General features: G+C 38.9%; 3 protein-coding genes and 1 long non-coding RNA gene across 4 annotated transcripts; 2 read left to right on the forward strand and 2 right to left on the reverse strand.

Annotated features, from left to right (window-relative positions):
- The first annotated feature begins 6600 nt into the window (after window positions 1-6600).
- On the forward strand, window positions 6601-7328 carry LOC149383024 (uncharacterized). The gene is made up of 3 exons (XM_089628371.1): window positions 6601-6835; window positions 6905-7012; window positions 7078-7328. The coding sequence occupies exons 1-3, from the start codon at window positions 6608-6610 to the stop codon at window positions 7171-7173; spliced, it is 432 nt and encodes a 143-aa protein (XP_089484497.1). The 5' UTR covers window positions 6601-6607; the 3' UTR covers window positions 7174-7328.
- Window positions 7329-12429: 5101 nt separating this feature from the next.
- On the forward strand, window positions 12430-13073 carry LOC149383025 (uncharacterized). The gene is made up of 2 exons (XR_016301923.1): window positions 12430-12611; window positions 12743-13073. It is a non-coding gene; the product is annotated as an uncharacterized LOC149383025 (long non-coding RNA).
- Window positions 13074-15797: 2724 nt separating this feature from the next.
- Window positions 15798-17371, reverse strand: LOC149383026 (putative disease resistance RPP13-like protein 1). Its single transcript, XM_089629455.1, has 2 exons — window positions 16090-17371; window positions 15798-15946 (listed from the first exon to the last, which is right to left on the reverse strand). Exon 1 carries the CDS (start codon window positions 17265-17267, stop codon window positions 16188-16190), a length of 1080 nt encoding a protein of 359 aa, XP_089485581.1. The 5' UTR covers window positions 17268-17371; the 3' UTR covers window positions 15798-15946; window positions 16090-16187.
- On the reverse strand, window positions 17284-19119 carry LOC149383027 (putative disease resistance RPP13-like protein 1). The gene is made up of 4 exons (XM_089627662.1): window positions 19110-19119; window positions 17968-19042; window positions 17610-17862; window positions 17284-17331 (listed from the first exon to the last, which is right to left on the reverse strand). The coding sequence occupies exons 1-4, from the start codon at window positions 19117-19119 to the stop codon at window positions 17284-17286; spliced, it is 1386 nt and encodes a 461-aa protein (XP_089483788.1).
- Between the last annotated feature and the right edge of the window lie 740 nt (window positions 19120-19859).

Here is a 19859-nt window from a genome sequence, read left to right on the forward strand (position 1 = left end):
AATTATAAAGAGGCCGTGAACTCTGTTGAGGGTCACTTATGGAAAGAAGCCATAAGAAGTGAAATAGACTCTATCATGCAAAATCACACTTGGGAGTTGGTTGATCTTCCTCCTGGAAGTAAAACACTTGGATCTAAGTGGATTTTTACGAGGAAGATGAAAGTCGATGGCTCAATTGATAAATATAAGGCATGACTGGTAATCAAAGGGTATAAACAACAAGAGGGTGTTGATTACTTTGATACTTATTCTCCTGTGACGAGAATAACTTCTATTAGAATGATAATTGCAGTTGCTGCATTACGCAATCTTGAAATTCATCAAATGGATGTAAAAACAGCCTTTCTTAATGGAGATCTCGAAGAAGAGATATATATGAATCAACCTGAGGGTTGTATTGCACCTGGACAAGAAAAGAAAGTCTGTAAATTAGTCAAGTCGCTTTATGGCCTTAAACAAGCCCCAAAGCAATGGCATGAGAAATTCGACAACGTTATGATGTCGAATGGATTTAAGATCAACGAGTGTGACAAATGTGTGTACATTAAAACCTTTGAACATAGATATGTGATTCTGTGTTTATATGTAGATGACATGCTCATAGTGGGGAGTAGTGATCGTATGGTCCAATCCACAAAAGATATATTGAACTCAACGTTCGATATGAAAGATCTGGGAATTGCTGATGTAATTATGGGGATCAAGATTACCCGAACACCCAATGGGATTGTACTGGATCAAACACACTACGTTGATAAAATTCTAGACAAGTTTGGAAAGGACGATTCTGGAGTCTCGAGAACTCCCATAGACATTAGTCAACACTTGTCTAAGAATAAAGGTGAAAACATCTCTCAAATTGAATATGCTAGAGTGATAGGCAGTCTCATGTACTTGATGAGTTGCACGAGACCGGATTTAGCCTACACCGTGAGTAGACTAGCTCGATATACGAGTAATCCAAGTGCTGAACACTGGAAAGCAATGTAAGAGTATTAAGGTATCTACGATTCACTCGTGATTATGGTCTACACTACACGAGATATCCTGAAGTAATTGAAGGGTACACTGATGCAAGTTGGATATCTGATATTCAAGATTCAAAAGCCACGAGTGGTTATGTATTCACTCTGGGAGGTGCGGCCATATCTTGGAAATCCTCCAAACAAACTGTGATAACGAGATCCACGATGGAATCTGAGTTTGTTGCATTGGATAAGTGTGGGGAAGAAGCCGAATGGCTAAGGAACTTTGTGGAGGATATTCCTAATTGGACAAAACCTATGCCTGCAATATGTGTATATTGTGATAACCAATCTGCTATTGGTAGGGCACACAATGTGATGTATAATGGTAAGTCTAGACATATCCGTCGACGACATAATACCATTAGACAACTTCTCTCATCTGGAGTCATTAGTATTGACTATGTTAGGTCCAAAGAGAATATTGTGGATCCGCTAACCAAAGGGTTAAATAGGGACCAAGTAGAGAAGACATCCAAAGGAATGGGGCTAAAGCCCATGGAAAATAAAGCCAAGGCAAAGGAAACCCAACCATGATGACTGGAGATCCCAAGATCTTGGTTCAAAGGGACAACCTAATTGTCAAAGGCTATGTGAGGTCACTGTGGGGGAAAACCCCAAGTCCTATTCCTATATATTCAAACAGTGACTCCCGTAAGAAGTTAAGCTTAGAGCTTTTAATGATTCTGTGAAATCGGATTGTTGAGATTCCGAATGAGTAATGCGGGATTACTCTTGATAAAAGGATCACCTACGTGAGAGAGAAGTGGGGCCGCTTCGAAGGAGAATTAATTGGGATTAATTCTTTAGAAACTCTTGCAGAACCAGGCTGATGTTCAGGGCCAAAATGAACATAACCATGCGAACTGAACCTGTGTCTGGGAAATATCAGTGGGGGATATGTGTATCGTTTATACAAAACGGCTAACAGTTCAAGAACAACGTGTCTACTGAGTAGTCAGTAAAGGTGGCATATCTTTCCGAGGGAAGGTTCAAAGGCTTTGCCTACCTATCCTATACTGGTATTGACCGTAGAATCTATCACCACATCGAGTCGTGTCTTTATAATTGTCGTCTCAATTTCATTCATGTGGGGGAATGTTGGAATAAAGTTAATAAATATTATTTATTAACATGTGGATGGTTGATTTTGTGGCAACAATTTGAGTGGGATCCACTCATCGGAATTGGATAATTCCAAGTTTTACTTTGCCAAAATCGGACCTAAGGCGAATGAGAAAGTGACGAGCTGGTCTGGACGAAGTCGACTAGACGAAGTTCCAGCTCGACTGGGCGAAGTCGACTGGACGAAGTCGACTGGACGAAGTCAACTGGACGAAGTTCCAGCTCGACTGGGCGAGGTCGAATGGACGAAATGACGAAGTCATTCCAGCTCGACTGGGCTAGGTCGACTGGACGAAGTGACTAGGTCATTCCAGCTCGACAGGGCGAGGCCAACGTACTCTAAGTGACGAAGTCATTCCAGCTCGACTGGACAAGCTCGACTTGACGAGCTCGACCAGACAAAGTGGTGACGAAGTCATTCTAGGTCGACTGGACGAGCTCGACCAGACGAAGTGACGAACTGTACGTTTGAGAATTAAAGCCAACGGTTTGTGTGCTTTAATTCAATGGTTTTGAGCTTTAAATGCGCATTATTGTTGTATAATAATGCCATTAAGGCTGGAAAACGTTGGTCTGTTCGCTTGGTTTGAATTCAAAACGTTGTGTTAAATGGTGGTAATAACCTGCGTTATATGCCTTTAAGGCTGGACGTTTTGAACTTAAAACCAACATAGCCGAGCCTTGACCTATAAAAAGAGGCTTCAGCTCTCATTCAAAAATATAGAGAGAAATTCGAGAATTCCATTTGTATTCCCCACTGTTCCCGTGCTCCCTTCTTCCCCATAAATTTTTCTTTTGGTTTGTCGTGGTGGTAGTTTTCTCACAGGTTCTAGTTCGCCGAAGCCGAGTCTTGTGGTGCATTGCTCGTCTTGTAGTCGTTGTATCCTGGGAGGCTTTCGCTCACGAAATCCAGCACCCGTGGGAGGGCGATAAAAAGCTTCAAGGACACCGTCCAACGGTCCTCGACTTTTTCCTTTCCGTTGTGTTTTCCGGTTTTTTTAAGGTTTAGCCGGTTGTGTTGTAATCTTTTTACGTGTTTTTCCTTGCATGCAATTTGTCTTTTATTTACGTCAATATTACAATAATATTGCTAACATCTAGTAGTAGCTTATATACAGGGTCGATAATTATGTGTTGTAATATGCGGTGCTAATTTCTTCTTGTTATTTCACGATATCCTAATTCATCGAACATGACATATGATATTATTTTTGTTTGATAATTATTAGAATGTCTCGCATTTGTTGGATATTTAAGCTATGTGCTCGTTATGAACGTGTGATACTTCTCTCTTTTTGAGCTAGTTTTTTAGTGTGACTTAATTTACACTTCTAATAGTAGTAGCTTGTATATACGGTTGACAATGTGCTCGTTATAAATGTGTGATACTCCTCTATTTTTGAGCTAGTATTTTAATGTGAGTTAAGTGACTTAAGTCTACATTTGTAATAGTAGTAGTAGCTCATGTGTTGGGCATCGGAATCAGAAGTTACTGAAAATTTCGGTTCCGATGCATTAATTTAACCAAGCGGAAGTATCGCTTACGTGACTAATGGTATCGGAAGTGGAAGAAGGTTATCGGAATGCATGTCTTTCGATAATTATCGTTAGTCATTTGTATTTTTTTTTTTAATTCAAAAAATTCTGAACCTGATACATATTGTAATAGTAAGTGGTGCTAATTTATTGTTATTATTTCACAATATCCTAACTCATGATGATATCCATATATTATTTTTGTTTGGTAGTAGCTTATATACAGGGTCGATAATGCTGTGTTGTAATATGTGGTGCTAATTTATTATTTCACAATATCCTAACTCATGATGATATCCATATATTCTTTTTATTTGGTAGTAGGTTATATACAGGGTCGATAATGCTGTGTTGTAATATGTGGTGCTAATTTATTATTTCACAATATCCTAACTCATGATGATATCCATATATTCTTTTTGTTTGGTAGTAGGTTATATACAGGGTCGATAATGCTGTGTTGTAATATGTGGTGCTAATTTCTTCCTTGTTATTTCACGATATCCTAACTCATCGTACATGACATCATGATATTATTTTTGTTTGATAATTATTAGAATATCTCGTATTGATTGGATATTTAAGCAATGTGCTCGTTATGAACGTGTGATACTTCTCTCTTTTTGAGCTAATTTTGTAGTGTAACTTAAATTACACTTCTAATAGCAGTAGCTTGTATATACGGTTGGTCGCAATGTGCTCGTTATAAACGTGTGATATTCTTCTATTTTTGAGCTAGTCTTTTAATGTGAGTTAAGTGACTTAAGTCTACATTTGTAATAGTAGTAGTAGCTCATGTGTTGGGCATCGGAATAGGAAGTTATTGGAAATTTCGGTTTCGATGCATTAATTTAGCCAAGCGGAAGTACCGATTCCGTGACTAATGGTATCAGAAGTGGAAGAAGGTTATCGGAATGCATGTCTTCCGGTAATTACCGTTAGCCATTTGTATTGTTTTTTTAATTAAATAAATTCTGAACCGTTGATTATGAAACATCTAAGGGCTGGTATTATTTGCCCCTTATTAACTTTTTTTTTTTTCATTTTTGTAATTATATAATCGAAAGCTATTAGAAGCATGGAATCACTACTACAAATTAACATATTGGGTGCGGAATGGTATTAGGTGCGACATGTCGCACCTAATAGTCGCACCTAAACCCATATTAGGTGCGACATGTCGCACCGGATACTCATCCGGATGACTAAAAATTTCGCTAATGTTTAGTGTTATTCGGTGCGACACTGTCGCACCGAATATGAAATTGTCGCACCTAAATGTATTAGGTGCGACAAATCTCGCACCCAATGGTTTTTAAATTTAAAGTTTTCGCCGAATCCCTCCGAAATTTTGATTTCATATTGGGTGCGACAATATGGTTATTAGGTGCGACAATGTCGCACCCAATAGTCCTAGGGGTTTTAAGCCCGAGCCTCTTCTTCTCTTTCACTCATTCACTCCTCTCTCAATCCGAGCCTCTCTGCAACTCGACTTCGACTCGTCTCTCTCAACCCAAGCCCCCACGCCTCGTCTCTCTCAATCCGACGCTCTATCTCCGACCAAACGCCCTCGGATACGTCCCCTTCTGCCTCACCGTCTCTCAATCTCACTCTGTCGCTCTCTCTCTCAGCCAGCCCCCCACCCCGTGCCCCGCTGACAGTGACCAGCCTTCCTCGCCCCGTTGCCTGGACCAGCCACCCGCCCGCTCTGGTACGTCCCCTCTCTCTCCGTCTCACCGTCTCTCAATCTCACTATGTCGCTCTCTCTCTCTACCTCTCTCTCTCAGCCAGCCCCCCACCCCGCGCTCCGCCGGCCGTGACCAGCCTCCCCCGCCCGCCGCTTGGACCAGCCCCGCGCCCCGCCGGCCGTGCCCAGCCTCCCCCGCCCCGCCGCCTGCACCCACCCCCCCAACGAGGTATGGGTTCCCCTCGTTGATGTTTTGGTCTCGGAATTTTTTTTTGTTGGCCATGTGGTTTAGGAATTGATTTTGGATTTGAATTTTTTTTTTTGGGAACGTGAGGTTCTTAATTCTTGGGTAAGGATTAAAAATCATGTTTTGATTAGATTGGTTAGAGATTTTGGATTTGTGAGATTTTGGATTGGTGAGGTTAATTAATTCGTTAAGTTTATGAGAAGTTGAATTGGAATGTTTAATTTACTTTAGTTTTTATATTATTGTTATTATTTGAATTGAAATGTTTATGTGATTGTTACTTAGTAATTTCGTTACTTAAGTTGAATTGAAATATTTAATTTAGTTTAGTTTTAGATTATCGTAATTATTTGAATTGAAATTGAAATTGAAATTTTTATGTGATTGTTAATTAGTAGTTTAGTTAGTTATGTTGAATTGAAATATAAAATTTAGTTTAGTTTTAGATTATCGTAATTATTTGAATAGAAATTGAAATTAAATGTTTAGATAGATTAATTAGTAATATATATGAATAGGATAGTCTTGGTTGGTTATATATGTTGTTTGTTTTTAAATTGCAGTTTTTGGTTAGTCAATATTATAGGGGAAACTCTGCCGAATTTCTGGTAGAATAAAACGTATTTTGCAGGATGTCTACTTCAGGTCATGACCCATCAGGAGGAGAGAGTGATCCCCCGCAGATGCCGAGGAAGAAGCGGGGACCAACGAATGGCCTCGTTTCTGCTAGAGCTGGTGTTGGGACCCCTGGAGCGAACATAGTTCGCTACGATCAGACACAACAGGCATTCTACCAAGACGTCAGGGAGCAAAATCCGTTGATCAGGACGTTCCAAAACCGATTAGGAAACCTGATCAAGAATACTATTCCAGTCGACCTACCAGACTGGAATCATGTGCCTGCGCAGAGTGTGGCGGCTCTTATGAACTCGATTCATAACGAGTACCATTTCATTTACGCTCATCCCGACACTGGCGAGCTTGTGTATGCAGATCCTATTCGCAACGAGATTGATATGGCTATCATTCGCGATGCGAAGAGGATGCGTCGTGACCAGAAGTCGAGGTTGTCGCAGCTCTTCTTCAAGACGTTTTGCGGGAGTAAGGATCTCGCTAAAAACGAAACTCCTGAAGGCTATAACCAGGAAGCCTGGTTGCTATAACCAGGAAGCCTGGTTGAAGGCAATGGAGACGTTCAACTCGCCGGAGCATAAGGTATGAGTTGAACTTCTGATGGTTATTTGAATTTCTTAATATTGAACTTAATGAATTTATGTCTCGCAGGCAAAGTCTGTCCGCAACCGGGGAAATTTGAAGAAGAAGAAGAAGAAGAAGAAGAAGACGAAGGCGAGACAAGGGTCGCTTAGTTTTTTTGGTCATCGGTTGAGGAACGTAAGTCGCTTAATATTAATATGCAATGTATATGTGATTCATATTTTAATGTTGAAAAATTACAGCGAAAGGAAGATGGGAGTATGGGCTCGGCTTTGGCGATATGGTCAGAAAAACACCATGACGCTAAGGGATCGTGGACGACGGATTTGTATTTTTAATTAAAAATTCTATTTTCAGAATATTATTTCCAATTTAGACTTTTGTTAATTAATTTTTATTTAATTCTAGATGAATTTTGAATTAATTTTCTAATTTCTAATTTTGTAAAAAAATTTAATTAAAATAACATATTCGGTGCGGCATGTCGCACCGAATATAGTGGCGGGAAGAGTATTAGGTGCGACAATGTCGCACCCGATATGAATTTACCGCCAATTATTCTAAATTTGGCAAGAAAATAGCTTGGGCAGTCGCACCTAAAGGTATGATTATTAGGTGCGACATGTCGCACCTAATGCGTTTAGCGACGAACTTTTAGGTGCGACTTTTGAGGTATTTGGTGCGACAATCGTCGCACCGGATAGCCATTTTTGTCCTAGTGAATTCCAATAAGCTCAAAGGAAATTCCGCTTCCGTTAAGCTCGGAATTCCGCCAATAAGCTAACGGAACTTTTTTGTTCCAATAAACAACCAAAAGGTGTCTTAATGGAAGCAAAAAATCCAATAGCTTCCAATGCCCGAAATAAGTAGTAGCTTGTATATATATATATATATATATATATATATATATATATATATATATATATATATATATATATATATATATATATATGGTTGGCAACGTTTGTAGTAATATGTGGCAGCGCTCAGTGGCGGAGTTAGAAACAAGTCGGGTGGGCAAATTTTCAGGGGGAGGGAATTTGAAAAAATCATATAAATATGGATAAAAATATTAAAAATGCTAAAAATTTTAAGGTCAAAATTATAATTTCTAAAAATTCAAAGGAGGCATTTGCCCCTTCTGGGGCGAAGGTGGCTCTACCCTTGGCAGTGCTAATTTATTGTCATTATTTCACATTTTTCTAAGCCACTACAACAAATACAACAATTACTGACGAATTAAATACTAAAACTAACAATAAATCCAACCTCAGTGGTTCGATTATTAAAATTCATAATCCATATCAACTAATTAATTTCACATTTTTAATCATTTGTAACAAGAATTAAATACAATTCCATTTAATTTACATAAACTAACTAATTGTTTTTACATGTTTTTACATAATTTTACCTAATATAAATATTTATAACTAATTTAAATATTTATACCTAATATTAAAATTTATAACTAATTTAAATATTTGTGTAAACAAAACTAATTTAAATATTTATAAAATTTATAACAAATATATAATTAATTCTATAAATATAAATATTTATACTAAAGAGTTTTATAAGCAACTAGGCCACCTAAAACGTTAGGTTTGGGATCTAGCCTAGGTTTGGAGTTTTTTAGGGAAATAGCCAAACGTAATAGGTGGCAAATTATGTTTTACTTTTTTGTCCTCAGTTTTTTAATTAGCATATTTTTTTTCTTTTTTTTTGTGCGTTAATTGTTCCTGATACGTAGGAGGCAGTTATTTTGCTTTTGAAACTCAATCCACGTTCTCTCTCTCTCTCTCTCTCTCTCACTCTCTCTCTCCAGCCACTCCACAAATCGAAAATCCACGTTTTTCTCTCTCTCTCTCTCTCTCTCTCTCTCTCTCTCTCTCTATCTCTCTCTCTCCAACCCGAGCGTGGCTGCGTTCGGCGAGATCGGCACCGGGTGGCGTCGGCCTAGGAGCGCCGGGGAGAGCCGAGTCGACCGGCGTGGAGGCGTGCTCGGTGAGGCGGGCCCGGGCGAAGGTGCGCCGGCCCTCGTCGGCGCTGTCTGCGCCGGAAGCATCGCCAGAGGAGACCCAGGCGGCTCTGGGGGCGCGCGCGGCCTGGGTGGAGTCGCGCAGGTCGAGCCGGGCGATGGGATGGTCGTGTCGGCCCTGGGCGGCGACGCCGGGACTGTTTGGCAGGCGAGCGGCGGCGATGGAGGCCCGGGCAGCCTGGGCCCGGCCTTCCCCGATGGGAGGCGCACCTTACAATTAAGCTTCTGTAGTATATTATTTACAATTATTTCCATTTATTTCGAAACTAGATCTGAGTTTTTTTTTAACCCAGATCTCAGATCTGGTTTTAAAAAAAAATAGTACAGACTGTGTTGTTACAGATGATTTATTTACAGTTATTTCCGTTTATTTCCATTCAATAATGAGATAATTTCCAGTAATTTACGTTTATTATCTGTGTTGACAGGTTCTCAACAGTAACGCCAATCTTAGTGAGCCGTTCTAGATTAGCGTGCCACGTATAACAATTTTGAAAATTTCTGTTATTTTATTTTATTATTGCTTATTATTTAATATAAATATATTCATTATTTCCATTTGATTAAGTAAAAGGAAAAATTAGTCTATTAATTATTGACACCTAAGTACGTTGGCTATTTCCCTAAAAGTTATGAAACATATGCTAAAAACAAAATCTATAGTTTCAAAGTGGCTATTTTGCTACAATGCCCTATACTAAATTATGTAAATATACCTAATTAATTCATTTACATTTATAACTAATTAATTCATTTATATTTATAACTAATATATAAATAAAGTTATATATATAAAAATAACTAATATATATAACTAATATATTAATTCTATAAATAACTAATATATATATAAAGTTATAAAAAAAAAAAACTTACCGTGAGAGATCAGGGACGGCGCGCGTGAAGCAGGGAAGCGGACAAGGACGGCGTCGGCGGCGGAGCGGCGGAGGAGTGGCGGAGCGGCGGAGGAGCTGCAACGGTTGAGAGAGAGGTAAGGAGAGAGATGTGAGGAGAGAGAGAGAAGTGAGGAGAGAGAGACTTACCGGGGAGGACGAGGTCGGCGTCGACGGCGTCGGCGGCACACGGCGGAGGAGGGCACACGGCGGACGGACGACGGAGAGGAGAAACCAGAGAAAAAATGGCGATTTTAGGTTAAGAGAGCGAATGGGGGAACTGGGTCGCGATTTGGTATTTAAAGAATTTTTTATCGTCGCTAACTGATTTTATATCGTCGCTAAATGAACTTAAATCACCAGGCATTTAGCGACGACTTATTCGTCGCTAATAGTATATTTCACATATTTAGCGACGATTTAATCGTCGCTAAATCATTTCGTTTTAATTAAATGGGAGGGATTTTTCCCTCTTTAAAATTCGTTAAAATTCGAAATCATTTAGCGACGATTTAATCGTCGCTAAATTTATAGCGACGACAAAAAAATATTTAGCGACGAGAAAATCGTCGCTAAATGTTTTCGTTTTAATTAAATTGAAGGGATTTTTTCCTCTTTAAAATTCGAAATTAATTCTACATTATTAGCAACGATATTATCGTCGCTAACTGAATTCATAAATAATTAGCGACGATAAAATCGTCGCTAAATATTTTCCCGCGAACTTAGCGACGACAAAAAAGAATTAGCGACGATAAATTCGTCGCTAATTATCTTTGCCGCCAAACTTTAATATTTTTGGCACCAAAAAATCAGCGACGCTATTATCGTCGCTAAAAGGGTGATTAGCGACGATTAATGAGAGAGAGAGAGGCTCGGAATGTTAAATGAATGAAAATCGCAGAGAAAATTTATTTTATATCCTGACCTAGAATTTGGGTGAGACTTTGTCGCACCCAATGACCTGTGTTAGTACTTTTGGGTGCGACAAAGTCGCACCCAATGATATTTGTAAAAAGAGGGGGAAAATTTGGCCGCGGAAAAATTTAGGACATTTGGGTGCGACTAAGTCGCACCTAATAGTTTTGATAAAGTATTGGGTGCGATTAAGTCGCACCCAAAAGTTTTAACGGACTTTTGGGTGCGACAAGTCGCACGCAACGTTAAAAAAATTCGAGAAAATTTTCCAAGGCTTGTTTGAGTTTTGGGTGTGACTTTTAGGTGCGAAAAGTCGCACCCAAAAGTCATCCGCACCGAAAAACTATATTTGTAGTAGTGTTAATTTAGTTTAGTTTTAGATTATCGTAATTATTTGAATTGAAATTGAAATTGAAATGTTTGTGTGATTGTTAATTAGTAGTTTAGTTAGTTATGTTGAATTGAAATGTAAAATTTAGTTTAGTGTTAGATTATCGTAATTATTTGAATTGAAATTGGAATTAAATGTTTAGATAGATTAATTAGTAATATATATGAATAGGATAGTCTTGGTTGGTTATATATATTGTTTGTTTTTAAATTGCAGCTTTTGGTTAGTCAATATTATAGGGGAAACTCTGCCGAATTTCTGGTAGAATAAAACGTATTTTGCAGGATGTCTACTTCAGGTCATGACCCATCAGGAGGAGAGCGTGATTTCCCGCAGATGCCGAGGAAGAAGCGGGGACCAACGACTGGCCTCGTTTCTGCGAGAGCTGGTGTTGGGCATTAGGTGCGAATGTCGCACCCAATATGAATTTACCGCCAATTATTATAAATTTGGCAGGAAAATAGCTTGGGCATTAGGTGCGACATGTCGCACCTGAAAGTGTCGCACCTAATAAAGTATTAGGTGCGACTTTTGAGGTATTTGGTGCGACAATCGTCGCACCGGATAACCATTTTTGTCCTAGTGAATTCCAATAAGTTCAAAGGAAATTCTGCTTCCGTTAAGCTCGGAATTCCGCCAATAAGCTAACGGAAATCTTTGTTCCAATAACAACCAAAAGGTGTCTTAATGGAAGCAAAAAATCCAATAGCTTCCAATGCCCGAAATAAGTAGTAGCTTATATATATATATATATATATATATATATATATATATATATATATATATATATATATTGGCAACGTTTGTAGTAATATGTGGCAGCGCTCAGTGGCGGAGTTAGAAACAAGTCGGGTGGGCAAATTTTCAGGAGAAAACCCTAGATTTACTTACAGAGTTGTGTGACTGCTATAAAAGACTTGCGCTACCCCCTTAGCAGTTTTGACGCTTTTGAAAAAATAATTAGGGTTCCTAGACGTGCAAGATCGACGGATTGGGAAACTAGTTAGATTGTTTTGAGCGGTGTTATTCACCAAATATTATTCCAGAAGATTGAGTGTTTGAGTGATTTGGGTTCTGCGTTTACGTGATTGAAGATTCACGTGCGTTGAAGACTGAAGTCGTCTAAGCATATGCGTGTGCTTGAAGAGTGGAATTGAGAGGAGTCTCAAATAGTTTCTAGGGCTTTGATTTGTATTAAAAATGTTAAAAATTTTAAGGTAAAAATTATAATTTCTAAAAATTCAAAGGAGGCATTTGCCCCTCCTGGGGCGAAGGTGGCTCTAACCCTTGGCAGTGCTAATTTATTGTCATTATTTCACATTTTTCTAAGCTAGGCGCTTCATTAATTTTGAGGGTATAGGACCCTCAAGACGAGGGTCTTAAAGTAATCTCTCATCAATGCTTTTAAGGATATTTAAGACTAGCTTTGCATTATTTCCGATCAAAGCAGGATTTCTTTTTCCACAATGAAGATTTCAATTGTAGTCATTGGGCTCTCCCTATTTGCTTTGAGCATAGCTAAAGCTTCTTCAGGTAATACTTAAATATCACATATTTTTTTTTTTATATACCATGTCGTGTGTATACGTATGTTTTGCACTTGTAACAATCTTGACACTTATTTTAATTTTTTTTCTTTTTTATTTTTTCATGTAAAACTGAAGAGTTGAAAACCGAAGATGATCAAGCTTCCAAATTCATATACAAAAGGATGCTTTGGATATTTTCGATCATGAAGAAACCGCCCGTGTTGAAGAAACCGCCCGTGGTTAAAGCGCCCGTGAATGAGAATCCGGTCGTGTTTCGGACACCGTCTGTGTCTCGGACACCGCCCGACCAACAAAGGACCCCCGATTATCATGATGTTCCTCAACCAAATCATAGTCCGACAAAAGAGCTTATATCGGATCATATTATTTATTTATTTATTTTGATTATTACTATTTTTATTTGAGCTGTCAACAACTTGTAATATTCAATTCAAATTTCTATAAAGGGAAAAAAAAAAAGAGGCTGTTTTATAATGTGTAAACTTGGCCACTTTTATAGCCAACTCATATCAGGCAATCGATGTTACATTTCTTAGTGTGCAAGTAATCTAGTAAAGTGATTTCTTTTGTTTTTGAATTTTTATTTTTATGGATGATAGTGGGCTATATATATACATATATGGGCATCTTCAAGTAGTGTGTTTGTCAAATACAAGCTTCGGTTACTTTTTTGCTGATAATCTGAAACTTAATAATCCAGAAAATGTTCAATCTAAACTTCGTATGATTCTCTTGAGATCAATTGAACCATATATAACTTGCACTTTATTTGTTTCTTTTTAGAAAAGAAAATATTTTTTTTCAGGACTATGATGATATATTGGTTAAAAGAAACCCCAACCAGACAGATTCTTACTATCCGTCGGACAATTCTTCTCCAAGTACTATCCGAACAATTACCGTTCCTATCAGATTCTGTACGATGGAGAAGATCTCTAGAAGTTGATATAGTACGCTTTATTCGACATATATAGCTCGATCATCATCGCGAAACAAAATATCGTTCGTAAAGAAGAACGTCTCTGTTGTTGGACGAGGCCGATCGCAACAAAGCAAAGCTGGCTCGTAAAGAGGAAAAACTTGAGGCCATTCGTCTCAAGATTCCCCAACTTCAGTCCGAAACCTCCCTCAATAAAAAAAAAAAAAAAAAAAAAGGTAACGAGATACTATTTCTTAATTTCATCATATGATTTTTTCTAGGAATTGCCTGTCGCGTTCGTGACGTTCAAATCACGGATCGGGGCAGCTCTGGCAGTGCAATCTCAGCAACTTGCTGAAATGTTGATATGATGTTGATTTTATTTATTTATTTATTATTATTTCAAATTTTCCATTGGTTTTGTAGATAAAATTAGGCACAGTGGACCAACTTGAAGCGGAGACGGAGTGGGTCCTTAGTCCATACATGAACAAATCTAAGAAACAGAAGTATCTTGAGGATTGACACAAATTAATTTAGACAATTGAGTTTTTTTATTTTAGTTTTTGTTTTATAATTTTATGGTGATATGAATATAATGCCATTGCAATCAGATCTGTACAGCCTTTGGCAAGTTTCATTAATATAAATGCTGATCAAATTTTGTTTGTTTGAGTCCTATTTATCGTTCTTCGTTGTGATTATCAAAATATAAGTTTGTAAAGTACAGTAATTACAGAACTGAAGATGATAAATAACAGTACATGCTTTGAACCAACTTTCATTCAAATAGGGCACATCTCAAGCGTCTGATTTTTTACACCAACGCAGACTAGCCATAATGAAGGTAAATAAAGTCAACCACTGCGATGCTGCTAAAGTAAAATGTCTTTCTTCATTGAACCTGTGAATGATTTTTTTTTCTTCAAATAATTGGCTGCTTAAGCCACGGAATGTGTAGTAATTTATTTTTAGCCAACCTTTCGTTAATTTCCTGTAAATAGCCATATTGCTTACGTGGCAGCTTATTAAATAAATTAGGTTTACATTTTTGCCTTTATTTAATTCGGCAGATTGAATTAATTAGGCAGTTTTTTTTTCAAATTTCGAATTAAATAAACAAGGCCGTTTTTTTAAAAAAAAATTTAAGGAAACCTATTAGGAAAGTAGTTATAGGTACCGGTTGACCTTAGGCAATCAATTTCTATTTTTGTGGCAAAATATTCCTCATTTATTGACTTTATTCTGGAAAACAATTCAAATATTACAATTACGATATTCATGATCTCAGTTGGCCGCCAAAATATTTTAGAACGTCCAAAATATTTACAGAATTTTTTCCAGTTTTTATTTACACGAATATACTGTAAATATGCTTCTTATTTACAATGAATATATTGTAAATATGTTTTGTATTTACAATGAATATACTCTAAATATGCTTCTTATTTACACGAATATACTGTAAGTATGTTTTCTATGAACAACAACAAAAAAATTGTTCTTCGCGGTGTCGCAGATCGGGACCTTGGACGCAGATCGCGGAGAGGAGGACGAAGTGACGCTTTGACGGCGGTGGTGACGTGGTGGTGGTCGTGATTATTAGTGGTGGCGGCGGCCTGAAGGAGGTGGTGCCTCTCGCGGAGCTTGGAGGCGGGGAGAACCATTTCACACGCACGCACGGCCAGAACCATTTATGGCTGTGAAATCAACTCTTCGGTGCTCTCTGCGTCGTTTCCCGGTGTCTCCTCTCGGTCCGGCATCCTTGGCGGCTCGTGGCTGTCCTCGTTTTCTCGGCTGGAACACGCGCGGGTGGTGCTCGGTCTCGGCCATTGATGGCGCGCAAGGAATGAAAAAGAAGATAGGAGAAGGAGATGAATGAGACGATGCCGATGAGAGAGAGGAGGGGGGTGCTTGGGCTCGGCCATTGATGGCGGCCAAATCCACTTTTTTTTTCCTGAAGAGCAGTAAATAGCGTGTGAATGGATACGGTTATAATGAATTTCCTCAATTTTCGCCATCATTAATGACCAAATATTTGAGCCGATGACATTTAATAACCGTGATCACAAAATGGGCGGGAATAACAAAGGGCAATCTTGTCCCATTTTGACTGTAAATAAATCTCAATGGCTATTTACCATTAATTAACTAAATGTGAGCTAAAAATAAATTGCTTATTTTCGGGAGGCCATTTAGCTTAATTACCCTTTTTTTTTCTAGCTACAAATCATAGAGCCAAATCTGCGAAAAAAATATCCTCAGAAAACGGTCATATTTTCAAAACTATTCTATGAATTCTGAAGATTCTCTCCCCCTCTATTACCACTCTAATCATCTTTGTTGTCCTTAACGCAGCGAGCCATAAAATTTGATGGTTTGCAAACCCCGCGGAATAACTGAAAAGAAAAGAAAAAAAGATAAACAATAGTTACTCTCATTGCATCTTTATTCGCATATGTACTTTGTAATAAAGACGACGCAAGAAAAATGTAAGCACTTGTTTGGTCTTTCTCGTCACATCTATCCGGGAGGGACGTACCTTGTCGGTCAAGCCAAGCTTCATTTCTGCTGTAACGAGAATACCTCGGCGAGAGGGACGTGGGAAATCTTAGGCCAGTCTTCGCCTTTATCTTTCTCTCACCGCTTCTCCAACGATCGATGACAGCCCCAGATTCTCAATAAGGCGAGCGAGACGGGTAGACCTGTCTCCGGCAAGCACCGAAGCCGAGGGCACCCGATGATGCTAAGCCTCTCGAGTGAGGTGAGTTTTCGAAAAGCCTCGCCGTTCAGGGTCGCCACGTGGCTGAATCCTATGTTGATACTGACCAGGCTCTCCGGTAGAAACCCACGATGGGGAAACGAGTCTCTCTCCCAATCGCCCACGAACAAGTCTTCCAACGACGAGAGTCTACGCAGATCCCAATTCAGAACCATTTTGCAGTTGTCGATGAATAGATGCTTCAGCTTCGAGAGCGGTTCAGGGGATATGGATCGGAGATCGACGTTCAACTCGGGACATCCGACCAATCTTAAGGTTGCGAGACGAGGGAAGAATATTCTTCCGTCTCCACCGCCGAACGACCACTCCTTCCACCGCAACATATCACGTATCTCTAATCTTTCTAAGCATCTGAAAGAGCTTTCGCTGCTACTATGGCCGTGAATCTCGTCACCCATTCTCGCCATGTTGTCGAACCCGGCTATTTGAAGTTCTTTGAGGCACGGAAGTTGTCCAAGCGGAGGCAAAATGCAACAACTTTTACAGTTCTCTAGGCGGATCGACACTATGTTGGAAAACGAATCGTGTCCCACCCAATCCGAAAATATTGTACCTCTGTAATACTCGATTGCGAGAGTCCTCATGTTTGTATGAGGCCGAAGTGAATCGAGTATTTCTCTCTCTCTCTTTGAGCTATCAGCGGTGCCGACAGATTCAAAACTCCATATCAGACTCAGATCCTTAATTCCCTTCTTATCCTTCATGTCGGCCTCCAGAGCCTCCTCTGCATCAACCACGTTCTCGATCCCCGAAATTTCAAGTCTTCCTTTGAAAGGTTGGAACTGTTTCAATTCTTTGATCTTACCACACTTGTCACCATCACCTACAACTATTTTACTCAATGTCTTCAAAGACTTCATGTTTTTTATTTCAAATGACATCCCTTTCAAAGGGACTCCTGTGATATCTAGATGCCGCAGATTAATCAGCTTTTCCATGTCCTTTGGCAATTCCCTAAGACTGTGACATCCCAACAATAACAAAGTCTGCAGATTGTACAACCTACATATTGAGTTAGGTAATTCTTTAATCGATGAGTAAGACAAGTCCAAGTACCTCAAATGTATAAGATTTTCAATTGAATCTGAGATTTCGGTGATAAAAGATCCATGCAATGCAAGCACTCTCAAGAATCTTCCTGATGTTAACAAGAATTGGCGAGGCAATCGAGAGTGAGTGAATTCACGCGATTCAATAAAGGTGCGCAGATTCTTCGCTTTACATACTCCCTCAAATGTTGCAGACTCGTGGCTATATGACAAATGTCGAGTTTGACTTACAAGCCGATGCAAGTCGTTGCTTTCGTCCAGTTGGCAGCAAAATCCACGCGATACAAACATGGCTAAATCGTGAACGAGGTCATGCACAAGGAAAATTGAGACATCGTGACTTGACTTCTGAAACAACGACCTCGATATGAGATCTTCATAGTACTCATCTCCAACCTCCTCCATTGTCATATACTTCTTATCGCTCTGCAAAAATCCTTCGGCCATCCACAACATGATTATCTTTTCTTTCTCAAACTCGTAACTTTTCGGAAATATGGAGCAATAAGAAAAACACCGTTTTAGATGCGCAGGCATACGACTATAGCTCAACCATAAAGCGGGAAGGATATTTTTTTCTTTTCTGTACAACTCATCCCACACTTCACTTTTGAGTATGTTTTCCCATTTCTTTGAATTTCTTTCGGAGCGCAATAGACCGCCGAGAGATTTGATTGCTAAAGGAAGACCTTTGCATTTTCTCACTATCTCTCGTCCAATAACTTGCAAATCTTGATGCGCATGAGCGTCTGCTTCACTTCTAAAAGCATGTCGTGAAAATAACAGCCAACAATCTTCGGTCGACAATTCAGATAAATAATAAGTAGTAGTTTTTCCAGAAGCCATGACAGAGGCGACAGTTGTACTTCGTGTAGTCACAATGACTTTACTTTCTTTCGATCCATATTCGTAGGAGCTTCTCAAACAGTCCCAAAGATGATAGTTTTCATTCCAAACATCATCGTGAACCAAAAGGAATTTCTTCCCTCTCAAGGCATCCCTCAAATTCTGCTGAATCTCAAACAAGTCTCCATAACAGCACTCTTGTGATGTGACCTTTTCCAAGATTAGCTTTGTAATCTTATAGATGTCAAAATCATCTGATATTGTCACCCATGCTCTAAGATCAAAACTATCCTTGACTCTAGAATCGTCATAAACGAGCTGAGCAAGGGTGGTTTTTCCGATACCACCCATCCCGACAATCGGAATGACACATAAATTTTCCTCGCTTCCATCGCCGGAGAGCAACAACTCAACAATGGCCTCTTTGTCACCATTCCTTCCGTAGACACCGGATTCTCCCGCCAAAGGAGTAGGTGGCCTTTGAGAAGGCGGTTTCATTATGTCGTAACCTTCTCTCAGACCAAGATTATCCTTTTGATCTAAAAGAATTTTGAATCTACAAAGGAGCTCGGTAGCTTCATTCTTGACCATGTCATCAAATCCAGTATTAGTGAACAAATCTGCGAAGATAACTGAACTGGAAGGCTGATCAGCTTCAACCTCAAGTCTCAAAGCTTCGCTGTTAATGGTATCAACCAAGTCATCGACACGATACACAACATCTTTGAGTTCGTCGAGCCACTCTCCGACATCCTCGTCTGTGATCTGCTTCTCCTCCGCGTCGTTGACCAACCTTGTCGTGTAAGAAATAATAGTCTCTAATCCGAACATATATGATTAGAAACATGAACCCAAAAGCGGAAGCGAAATGGATCAAGCGTTTACCTCCGGCCATTGTTATCGGAAAATCGTCGGAGCTTTAACGGTGACTCGGAACGTCGGCGGCGGCGTCCCAATGAACACGAAAACGAAGTTTTGCTCTTCTAAACCGTGGTAATCTCGAAACTAGATGGTGTGTGTTTTATGAATGAGATTATCGGATTAGGGACCAAAACGATCGGTCTCAATTTATAACCCGAATTCTTTCCCATCAAAGTAAAACGGAAATGAGACATTAATTGGATATTATTTCGTTTGATTTAATAGACCATTATTATGAGATTATATCATAACGTATTCCTTAATATAGAATATATTGAATATACGATATTAATGTATATGTATATTCTATATACGTTAATTATATCTTACATTCTCCCACTTGGTCTATAAAATCTAATATACGTCACAAAGAAAAAATTAATATATGGATCATGGCGATAGGTCCTCTATAAATAAGTATTATCTTCCATGTATCACATATATAATTTCTTTCACATAATATCCCATCAAATATAATGAATAAACCATATGTTTATTCTAGGTCCAAACTTAAGAAAATACTTCTCAATTCAATAATGAAAATGAATGTGCACAAACCATACGAGAAATATTAAACTGAATACGAGTTTCATAAATGGAAATGTAGCGTACTATGAAAAATTACATTATGGAACCAAGTCCCATATTTTCCACATGATCCTTAAATTTCTTTGGTGGCATGCCTTTAGTCAAAGGATCGGCAATCATCAACTC

Source organism: Urtica dioica, chromosome 10 (assembly GCF_054948205.1).
Source record: "Urtica dioica subsp. dioica isolate 48M chromosome 10, U.dioica_male_clone48M_v1_H2, whole genome shotgun sequence".
NCBI classification, from domain to species: domain Eukaryota; kingdom Viridiplantae; phylum Streptophyta; class Magnoliopsida; order Rosales; family Urticaceae; genus Urtica; species Urtica dioica.

Coding starts and splice junctions, on each gene's coding strand:
- LOC149383026 (XM_089629455.1), bottom strand. CDS start 17,267: ATGGAAAAGCTGATTAATCTGCGGCATCTAGATATCACAGGAGTCCCT.
- LOC149383027 (XM_089627662.1), bottom strand. Junction 17,863..17,967: donor AGTGAAGTGTGGGATGAGTT/GTACAGAAAAGA, acceptor ATTTCCGAAAAG/TTACGAGTTTGAGAAAGAAA. Junction 17,332..17,609: donor GCAACGACTTGCATCGGCTT/GTAAGTCAAACT, acceptor CTCAATATGTAG/GTTGTACAATCTGCAGACTT.
- LOC149383024 (XM_089628371.1), top strand. CDS start 6,608: ATGCAGATCCTATTCGCAACGAGATTGATATGGCTATCATTCGCGATG. Junction 6,836..6,904: donor TCAACTCGCCGGAGCATAAG/GTATGAGTTGAA, acceptor TATGTCTCGCAG/GCAAAGTCTGTCCGCAACCG. Junction 7,013..7,077: donor TTGGTCATCGGTTGAGGAAC/GTAAGTCGCTTA, acceptor GAAAAATTACAG/CGAAAGGAAGATGGGAGTAT.